The sequence below is a fragment of the Mauremys reevesii genome, linkage group 1, assembly GCF_016161935.1.
Source record: "Mauremys reevesii isolate NIE-2019 linkage group 1, ASM1616193v1, whole genome shotgun sequence".
NCBI lineage: Eukaryota > Metazoa > Chordata > Testudines > Geoemydidae > Mauremys > Mauremys reevesii.
Window position 1 is genome coordinate 318781791 of NC_052623.1, and position 11535 is coordinate 318793325.

Sequence of the window (11535 nt, forward strand, 5' to 3'; positions counted from 1 at the left end):
GGCCCCATGTTTCCATTTCTCTATTGCTGTCTCTTGCATTTTAAAGCAGTGTCTCAGTTAATACATTTTGAACCTCGAAAGACATACTTTCCTTCCTAGAACATGCTGCTTTGATGGAGGTCAAGAAACAATTCAGATCAATACATTGCTGCTTTGATTAGTGACAGATGGACTGATTAAGAATACATTTAGCATACCCATAAAATTCAGATCACTTTACTGCTCAGAGAAAAAATCTTTTCATTAACATTATTGACTTCTAACAAATGTCTTGATTACACAAGAATGGCCACATTTCACAAATAATAAACATGTTATTGTTTTCCACAGAGGGACAAATTCAGTTGGGTGTTAGATGCTCAGTAAATGCAAAGACTGTAATCTAAAGCACTGATCTTATGTGCAACAACTGGACATTTTCTTAAGTGTAAATTTGGCTTTCGCTGTTAGATTACACAAAGCATTTTTTTCCCTTTAAAAATAGTTGCCGCAAATTTCATCTGAAAGATTCAGGCAGACACACTTGAGAACAAGTGCAGAGCAGGGGAAAAGATACCAATTGAAGGGAAAAGTTGGTTAAATGTAACTAGAGCAATGGACAAACATAAGGAATTCCACTTTTATAGGAAGACATGTCCAGCCTGCCCAGGTCTAAGATCAAATTCTTCTCTTTTCTTCTTTCTACACATATGAGCCAATGAAGCCTGTCAAGTGGAGCAGTAGCACTTGCTCTGTAGCAAACCTCTTCATCTCTGCTTTGGGCTGCAGGAACCTGGGCTTAGGCCCATGAGTGCAGCAAGGAGGGACTAGGGAATGTGGTCAGCTGCAGATTTTGTGGAATAGCTCAGATCTGTACTTAATGTTTTGGGACAGGCCAGTGAAACAATTTTTCACCAGTCCATCCTATTCAAATAAGGAATGCAACAGCTCCTACTCCAGTTCTCCAGTCTTCCAAAGAGACCGCTGGGTTAGACAAGAAAATTGATATTCCTGATATTTCTAAGGTAAAGAAGAAGCAGAACCTTCCTTTTAAAAAAAATGAAACACAGAGATCTCCTTTATACATCAGGAAGAAACAAAATAAAGGGCAAAACCCCATATTTCCTTTTTAGTTCATCTATACTGTAAAATATACTGCAAATAGATTGAGCAACTTCATTGTGTCCAAAATTAAAACAAACCAAACAGGGTGGGATTTTCAGAACAGGCAATGTGATTTGGATGTTCAGTTCCCAATGTTAGTGAGAAATCTCTTAGCCAGCTCAGCTTGAGAAAATAGATATAAACTATCAGAGGGGTAGCCGTGTTAGTCTGGTTCTGTAGAAGCAGCAAAGAATCCTGTGTTATATTATATAGAGAATGATTTTTGCAGCATGAGCTAATACCCACTTCTACCCTTCTTCGAATGCAAGAGAGACCACCCACATCCACACAAACTGCTATCTGCAAACATATGTTAGTCTATAGGATTGCTGCTTAGATATAAACTGTTTCCAAAATAATTGTCACTTTGCTGTTTACATTAAACTTACATTATATATTTCTGTAAAAACACTGCAATGTGATGAAAATAATCCCTGATGCAAACATATCTGAGACTCTAGCCATTCTGAAAGGATGTGGGAAACTAACAGACATACAGTATATAATAATTGCCTAGAACATCAGTTCACTTACTTTGGTTCGAATGATGAGAGGCAGTGGAAGTAAAAGCAATGGAGTGAAGAGAATCAGTAGGAACCTTCGGTAGATCCAAAGCTGACTGAAAATTTTCATTGCTGAGAGCTGATGGCACAGTTTTCTGGTTGAAACTACCAAAAAAAATCAGATGTCCTATAAATAGTTGACGCTGATTAATATTTCTCTAAACTATCACCTTTAGCCTTTGCAACAGACTGATTAGTCAAGCCAAGTTAAAAATAAATCTTTCTCTTTATTGTTTTAGTGTCTTTACTACCACTAGGCAGATAAGAATGGTGTTCACCAGTAAACCCAAGGCTAGAAATGTGCCCTGCATTTATGGTGTAGTAGTTTTCTCATTACTATCTTCTTCTCCCCCCACCCCCATAATATATACATAATATATTCCTATAACTGGAATAGGGCGTAGAAAGCTAGATCCTGCAAGGTGTTGAGAAAGCTCTTAACTACCATTGACGTGAATAGGAATTGAAGACCCCCACACTTACAGGAGTGGCCCCTTGCCAGTTCACACCCAAAGACAGGTTATATCTCTATGCTTGACATTTTATTTACGTTAAGCTCAAGCCTAGCCTGCTCTGTTTTAAAGGGAGCCCAGGAACTAACAAGATTCACAGAAAACATGTGATCTGGAAGAAGAAAGTTCTCTACCTATCAATGGCACTTCTAATACAGCTTTACTGTTAGTTAAAAAAAAGATTTCATTAGCATGAACACGACATAAGCTGGCATTTTTGAAAGACATAATTGAGAGCACATGCCTACAAAATGTAAAGTAGAATGGAGTGAAAGTCAGATCTCTGACTGTAATGGCCCATGGCCTCGTATGTGCTGTGAGAGATGCACTCAGCTCAGAAAAGCTTTGCCAGGCTCCCACTGCCACCGATCCATTTTAATTTCCTCGACTTGCTGCACAGAGTGATTGACAGCTGGAATTTACTAATATTCAGCCCTTAAATAGCAGTTTTCATCTGTAGATCACCAAGGAAGGTAAATATCATTATCTCCCTTTTACAGAGGAGGAAACAGAGAGGTAGAGGGACTCGCTTGAGGCTGCACAGCAGATGAGTAGCAGAGCCAGGATGTCTCCCACTTCATTGATGCCCATGATGCCTCCCATCAAATTAGTGGGGATGTAAAGAGGAGATGGCAATGTGCTGGGCCCTGATGAGGAGTCAGTTCTCTGAACAGCAAAGGGAGGGTCAGAAGCAATGGATATTGGGCAAAGACCATGACATCAATAGGATTTAGCCACTGGAGTGGCAGACAGTACTATCCACTTTTCTTTCCACGTATTCAAGAGCTCCCTTTTCTGAACTCATAAGCAATATGGGGTCAGAAATGACTCTCTGAGCAGCTGCAGGATTTAAGACATACGTACTCACATACCTACTAAGGGGGATGCAATCTGATGCACTTCAAACCTACACTTTTATCATTTTCCCTTTTTCTGATTCCCTCCCGATTAATTATCACTGCTGACCCTAGCAGAATTCCATCATGGAAAATGCAATTAGATTGCAAAACAATAAAGTTAAACCAATAAATAAAAATAAAAGCTAACATGCAGAACAACTGGAAGAAACAACTCTATAAGATTTTAATAAAATGTGATTTAGGAATCTGGAGACGAAAACACAGGTTTAGGTCTCAGCAGAGGTGCTACTAAAACATTTACAGATTCCTATGATCTCTTTAGCTTGAGTTTCTTAGGGTTGCTAGTAGACTGTAATTTTCTATTTTTCTTTCTAGCTGTTCCATGTGACTGAACTTACATTCAAGAGCTGCAAAGCAGCTGAGAAAGAGATAGCAGCATAGGAGAGTCCACTGGCAGCCTTTGAAGAAGCAGCTCACAGAAACCACATGAAGCCCCATTTTCTTCATGTGACCCTGTGATCCACTTGTCCATAAAGTGAGGGAAAACCACTTATATTTGGCGCTTAGCTATGGCCTCTATTGCTGACTGTAAAATAGTTGGCTTGCATCCAATATATTCCAGAACAGTGTTCTTGTAGCATAGTTCATTAACAAAACATTTTCACTTTTAAAATCTTACAGTAGGAAGGAGAGGGAAAGCTTTGTGAGCTATTGATTATAACACATTATATAGCTCCTGTGAAGCTGGCTGACCACGTCATGTCAGAATGTACTGAGGTCAATTCACTTGTGTATTAGTATGGATCAACACAATTAGTGTTTTGGGTGTTTCAACTTCATAAAACTAATGGGATGTTACATGCATTGTTTTCACTTATCTGTTCCTGTCATAATGTAATACCAAACATCCACATTGTAAATATCCCTGTAACTAAATAACTCAGACATCAAAGAATCCTTGGGGAATGCTAATGAAGGACTTTATTTGAAAAAGTGCTAAGTCCAAAGCAAATGGCCATTGTGGTGATGACCTGAGGTCAGAGACTCAAAATGCATTCCGCATGCAAAGGAAAAGTTCACGTGGGTAAAGCCCATGTCAGCTTGTCTTCTGTGAGAGACATAAATATGGATTCAAAGAAAGATTCATCCTCTTTAGACTGTTTGGAGTCTAATGGTGGAATAACTGAACGAGAAGATGGAGATCCCCTGAGTTATTCTGAGTAGCCCCGAGAGACTTTTGGGAAACTGGCAGATTATTACATCTCTGCTACTATTTGGAATTATAAACCGAGACTCACCTATACATATATTTTACCTGCTTTAACCTCTCAATAACTCTCCTTTTCTTTTCTTAGCTAATAAACCTTTAGCTAGTTTACTACAGCATTGGCTGCCAGCATTGTCTTGGGGTAAGTGACTGGTCTCTTGGGACTGAGAGATATCTAAATGTGATGTGATTTTTGGTTTAAATGACCTTTTATCACAAAGTCCAGTTTGTCTGGGTGGCAAGATAGACTGGAGAGGCAAAGGGGACTGTCTGTGACTCCATGGTAAAACCGTAGAGTGATCCAGGAGTTCACATTTGTTACAGGCTTGGTGAAATCTAATTATAGAACACATCACCAGCTTGGGGGTATCTGCCCTGTTTTCTGGCAGTCTGCCCTGAGGTAGGCACTCACAGTTGTGAGCCACTCCAGCCAGTGTAAAAGCTCCTTTTTAAGTTTTGCAGGCATGGAATTCCTCTCATGCCCGGATAATATGGTCATGGTTGGGGGTTAGATGTATCTCTGACCCCCTTTATAAGTCGGAGTGCACTCACCCTCAGGGCTCAGGCCTTGAGCATTCACGTCTCTGGGTTGGAATCATGCGATTCTCCCACCTTTAGACCAGGGGCTACAAGCCCCCTGTCCACCAACTGTGATTACTCAGCAAGCCCATGGGACTTCACCACACTATGAAGCTCTGTTTCCTCACTGGGAAGTGCTGACACCACTGCTACTCATCCCAAGTTTCCAGAATGATGTGATCCCACCACACCATGCTGGTTCTCCTGCACCAGAAGCGATGGGCATACTGTGGCAATACTGGGATTCGCCATATCCTTTTCCATGTGAGCTGAATGAGTTGTCATTGACCCTCCTAGTTATCCATCTTCAACATGCCAGAAAATTCAGCCCAAATTCCATCCACTTACTCCACTCTGTAACCATTTGTCCCACGATAAGAAGCAGTTGCAGAAACAGACCATCATCCCATTTCTGCATTTCGTCCACCCAGTTTAGCAGGGAATTACAGTGAGAGGCAAAGTCATCAGGAACTGCCATCAGCAAATATTTGATTGCAAGGGACAGCATCAACACCGCATAGGAAAGTGGCTCCTAGAACGTCTCCCTGTCTGCACAGAATCCTGGGATACACCATACAATTTCAGTGGTGATAACAATACTGGCAGAGTGGATGCGGGTATGCATGTATATACAGTGTTAAACTCATGTGCAGCATAGCATAAGGTAGACACTTGCAGTGGGTAAGGGGAATGTGCGTGAGCATGTACGTGGTCCAGTACTCAAATGTGTACATCAGCGTAGACATAGCCTGTGTGGTCTTCGTGCTAGAGTAACAGTCCTGCCATTAAAATAATCATTCCATATCATCTAGTTCTCAATAGTCACACAGTAAACATTTCCCCTGACCTGGTCACATACAGTCTCTGAATTAACACAGATGGAGTATTCCTAAACTATTATATATCAGCCAATGTCCTTCATGACAACACAAGCCTAAGACTGCATGGTGTTACTTTGTGGATGCACTACAATGCCGGGTGATCATAGGCTACAGCTGACAAACACTGATAATCCTAACCCCACTTTTCCTCCATTTTTTTTTATTAAATCCTCGACACCATTTCTCTTTCTGTGTGATATGTACCTAATAGTGTTCTTATTGCAGGTGGTTACCCAGATTCCCCTGGATGCACTTATCCTTTACAGCTAAATCCTCCTCACCTTATTCACACAACTCCCATTGGATTCAATGGATGTTTTACATTAGTGAAGAAACCTGCTTTTAGACCTTTATGATTTTGTGTTTGTTTTTTACAAATCTCCTTTTATAAAGTTGTGAGTTGCTTAACAGCGTTGTTAAAAAGTGTGTGCCCACGTGCCCTATGCTGTGATTCATCACTGTGAGATTCGATGGTTCCTGCTTGGCTCTTGCAGGTACCACCCATTCCTTTTCTGGTCAGCAGGCTTCCTTCCGGGCTGCCCTGGGTGCAGCATTCTCCACAGCCCACCTTCTAGGGGCTGCACTGAAGAATCTTTTAACAGGTTTCTCTGTTGCCCTCCTTCAAGGGACAGCAGTCCATCTGCCCTGGGTGAAGGGCTCTCAACAGTCCTCCTGCACTTAAATCCTGGCAAACTTTCCAGCCTAACACTTTACTGGCTCTGCTGCAGGAAAGCCTTCCTGCTCCCTGATGGTCCCGCACCCTGAGTGAATAAGCAGCAAGTATATCTTACAGAAAGCACTACATCTGGGCTGCCATCATGTGACTCTTGGTCATTAGACTCATGCACAGGCCAGAACATGGACCTCTAACCACTTACAAGCTCAGATCACCCTGTACCATTTTCCCCTAGAATGTGATGTTTTCATTGTTTATTAATAATTATTATTTGTTGAGTATTGACCATATACTTGGTAGTCTATGACTACGAGAGTCCTTTACAATCTAAGGCCCTTATCCTACATTGGTGGATCCTTACACCAGTGCAGACTCCTGTTGTGGTGAAGGAGATTCCATACAAACCAAAGGGTCTGCTTGTGCAGACATGATTGCTGAATCAGTGCCTGAACTTTTCAAGGAATTTACAATCTAAGCTGTTCAGACTTGTACCAGTTGCTGCAAGTTCACTCTGTATGTAATGAGGTACACACTTTTGTGGCGTGTACATTAACTTGTATGCCTCCCTACATTTTTATCAGCTCAGAGTGCTAATAATGTTCTTTGTTGACTTAGGAAAAACCTTCATTACACTTTTGTTTGTAATTTTGTTTTTCAAAATGGTACATAATTTTGCAGAAAAATCTGAGCTACAAGAATGTAAAATACAAAACTCAGAATCCAGAGTCATCCTGACCAAACACCATACGGTGCCACTGATTTTTACTACTTTCAATTAAAGTTGTGCTTTAAAAACAAATCAGTGGTGCAACATAGCCCAAGGTAGGCTTCCTTTAAAATAGGCATCATTCTGTAATCTCATAACGTGAGTGCACACTTTGAATTCACTTACAGCTACAATTTTATTGGATGGCAGAAAAAGCTTCTGATTATGTAAAATGGCACTATTTATTCTAGAAGGCTGTTTGTGGGGATCTCCTTCATTGAAGTGAAATCTGTTTTGTACAGTCATCCATCAACAAGAATATGAGTCAGTAGCATTATATTGGATCAATTTCTGTTGAGATGAGTCACCAGAAAGGGGAATTATTTACAGCAGCTCATCATTTGTTCACGTTAGTGTTAGAGCCCTTAACCATTGCAATTATTTCAAGTGATCATAGTTAATTTTAGGCAGCATAAGCCATACTTTCAGGCAGCATCAATTATTGCATCTTAACAACAAGATAAGGTTCATGATTAATTCAAATATATCCATACTGGCTTTGTCTGAGTTGTTAGATCAATTTATATTATATCAGAGTACAATATTTATTGGACACAACTCTGAGCTAATACCTTGGAATGATTAATATTCAGCACAATCAGTTAATCAGCTTCCTCTCTCGGAAACCTATGAGGATAAAGAATCTTGAGGAAGAATACTCAATTGATCTTAGTCAAACAGCAAAATTGAATCAAGGTAACAACGTTGAATCAATAAACAAACTATTCAAAAAGTTTCAGCAAATGAGTCTCATTGCAACTTTCTTGGTGGGTAAATTAGTAACTGCTAAGACATTGGTAGTTCAAGTTTAAATTACTGGTGGAAATTTTCAAACTTATACTAGGGGATCTTTTCGCACAACGCCTATTGAAATTAATGGGAATTGTGTGGCTGAAATCTTTTAGTCAAATTTCAAAGTGTGTGTGTGTGCACCAATTAAAAAATTTTTTAGGAGTAGTTACATTGTTAATAAAATTTCTTTGGAACATTCAGAATTCCAAGGCCCCTGGTAGGAAGTTTAAAATCCGTATACTGGAGGAATTAACTCTGATATTTTTTAAAGTTACCAAATTATTAATACACAGCAAGTTGTGGCTTCTATGGTCAGCACTGAAGGTTTCTGACACACTAGTTGAGCGAGAAACTGGATTTTGAAGGGTAAATTCTACTTGCTAAAAATCATTTGCATAGATTATATTTTCAAACTTCCACAAAAAGAACTTGAAGGAGAGGTCAAGTGTGTGTGTGTGGGGGGGAACCTTGAGAAAATTGCTATTACTTAAGTGATGAAAATCAGGCAATGTAAAATGGCCTAGTGTTCATAGACTTAAAACAGACTTAATAACAAGTAGTTTAATTTGCATGACTAGAATATTTGCAACCAGTCAGCTTACAATAAGTCTCCCCAGCTTCTGGAGCCAGGGCTGGCTCTAGCTTTTTTGCCACCCCAAGCAATAAAAAAAAATGTCCAGAATGCCACCCTTGACATTATGCCACCCCAAGCACATGCTTGGTTTGCTGGTGCCTAGAGCTGGCCCGGTCTGGAGCAAACCCCATAATGTGTAATAACAAGCAATGAGCAATTTTTCATCTCAAGAGCAGGTCTGAATTTCCTTGCTTTCAACATATTTTCACTTCAATAAACCTGTTTATTGAAGAATCTGAGTGCAGACTCCTAACAAAAGAGCTTGTTCCCATCAACATTACTGACGTAACAGCTGTGGATAATGTTACATTTCTTTTAAGACAGACCAGTGATCATGAGCAATATGTTTTAGGTTCCACATGTGAGATCACACTACGGATCTCTCTTTAAACATTCTCAATACATTTATTAAAACAGTACAATAAAAATACAGAATAACTACTTGATCTTTTAATACTTCCTTTTAAAACAGGCATGCAGTGCCAACTTCAGATCCAGAGCTAGGGCACCCCAAAATTTAGGGATCCACAGAGATTCTATTTGAAAAATTTGAGTTTGGATCCAGGTTTGGATTTTAAAAAGCCTGAAAATTCAGGGTTGCTGGTCCTGGATTTTGGGTTTGGATCCATCCTTAATTCCTTTTTACTAATCACTCATTTCAGTTTCAAAGGAAGCTGTAAATCAATATTGTACAACTATGAAGCCTTTACAGAAGGATTCAATGTCCTTCTTAATTATACATAAGAGGACTTGTAAAAATCACAGAAAGCCGTTATTAAAATGCTTTTGAGCCTGTTCTTAGGATCTTAAGAAGTAATTCTAGAAGACATTTTCTGTATATTTCTCACCTTCAGCAATTGTTCATTTAGGGCCTCATCCTGCAGTCCTTTGAAGTCAACAGGAGCTATGAGTGCACCACAGGTTCTTAATTAATAACAAACTTATTGAGCTAAACTGCAGGATTGGGGAATTAGTGTCCCCTGAGGAGTTGACCATGGTGGTAGAATCATAGAAGTCATTATGGTTCCTCATTTGGAAGAGCCTAGGGGTGGCAAAGGAGTCACTACAGAAACTCTGTGTCATCTGAGGATCCCCTTACACAAGGGAAATCCTCAAGTGGTCAGATCCTCTGGGTTTAAATCTGCTTTATGCTTGGGGGAATTACACACACCATAGAATCAGGCTCTGGCTTAAAACAAACTGCATTCTCTAGTTCCCATTAAAAGCAAGATCAGATTTGTTGTATGTTTCACTTTCTCCACAAAATATGAAAAGATGAAGAAAAAGGACAATTTCCTAACCTTTTGGAGAAGGTCTGTATAAACACAGCGAGAATAAAGTACAAAGGCCTGGTATTTTCCATTAGGTTTGGTCCTGTCTAGATGGTAATCATGTACTCTATAACTTGGCTTCAAGCCACTACCTTTACTCTCACTATTCTATGCACAGATTAATATTCTCCCAGCTTCCTTATATAATCCTGTAAAAGATTAACAGAGCCAGGTACATGGAGAGAACTATAGACCATCCCAACCATGTTTCCTGTCTTTGTGGTCCTTCTGAATTAATGTCTAAAATATATTCATTAATGTTGCACACAACCTTCCAGCTACTACAAGTGTCATGTAATTAACAAGTAAAATTACGTTATAAACTTTTGAGAATTGGGCCCCTGCCTTGGAAGTGTCTTGATTGTGTGGCCATCCTTTTACCCCTGGAAGAAGGCAAAGGCAGGTGCTTAGATGCTGTGTTATTGATGGCCAAATGTGTTGGAGTGCCCATGTCTTTTAGGCCTGGAGTCAGAAGCAGACAGTGGTGGTGTTCCATGGGTGGAATGCAGGTGTATATTTAACTTTACCCAGCTAACAATCAAGTGTTGCCATGCCTGATTCAACTCAGGATGTACGAACCAAGTTCCCACAGTAGACAGACTTCAGTATTGATGAGACAAAGGGCCAGAATGTTAGGGTGTTTTTTAAATAAACATTTAATAACTAAGGAGCTAGTGCAGAGTGTTGGCAGTGCAGTTCAGTGGACAGGGCATTGGGCCGTGTATCTGGAAGCCTTGATCTATTCCCAGCTCTAATATTGACTTGTTGTGCTACCTTAGGCAAGTCAATGAAGCCTGATTTTCAAAGGTGTTGAGTGTTTGCAGCTCCTGTTGACTTCAGCACCTCTGGCAATCAGGCATTTTAATCTCTCCAATTAAGTCTCTGTTTCCCCACCTGTAACATATGGATTCTCAACAACCTTTGTGCAGGATTTAAGATCCATGGATGACAGATCCTAATTACCATCTGCTTTTATTTCTGCTTTGATTTGTTTGTGGATGCTAAGGTTTGGCTACTGAATTTTCTTTAAATAATGTTGTTGGCCCTTTGACCCAAGTGGTTAGCCAATATTGGCATAGACAGTACACTTATAAAGTTTGCAGATGGTACCAAGCTGGGAGGGGGTGCAAGTGCTTTGGAGGGTAGGATTAAAATTCAAAATGATCTGGACAAACTGGAGAAATGGTCTGAATTAAACAGGATGAAATTCAATAAGGACAAATGCAAAATACTCCACTTAGGAAAGAACAATCAGTTGCACACATACAAAATGGAAAATGACTGCCTAGGAAGGAGTACTGCAGAAAGGGATCTGGGGGTCATAATGGATCACAAGCTAAATATGAGTCAACAATGTAACACTGTTGCAAAGAAAGCAAACATCGTTCTGGGATGTATTAGCAAGAGTATTGTAAGCAAGACACGAGAAGTAATTCTTTCACTCTACTCTGTGCTGATTAGGCCTAAACTGAAGTATTGTGTCCAGTCCTGGGCACCACATTTCAGGAAAGATGTGGACAAACTGGAGAAA

At 39.9% G+C, this 11535-nt stretch overlaps 1 protein-coding gene across 1 annotated transcript in view; it reads right to left on the reverse strand.

Moving 5' to 3' along the window:
- Positions 1-1776, reverse strand: part of SLC13A1 (solute carrier family 13 member 1) — a 55245-nt gene extending 53469 nt beyond the window's left edge. Inside the window, exon 1 of the mRNA XM_039488312.1 lies at positions 1678-1776. Within this exon, the coding sequence (XP_039344246.1) occupies positions 1678-1776 (99 nt within the window). The remainder of the gene's footprint in view (positions 1-1677) is intronic.
- Between the last annotated feature and the right edge of the window lie 9759 nt (positions 1777-11535).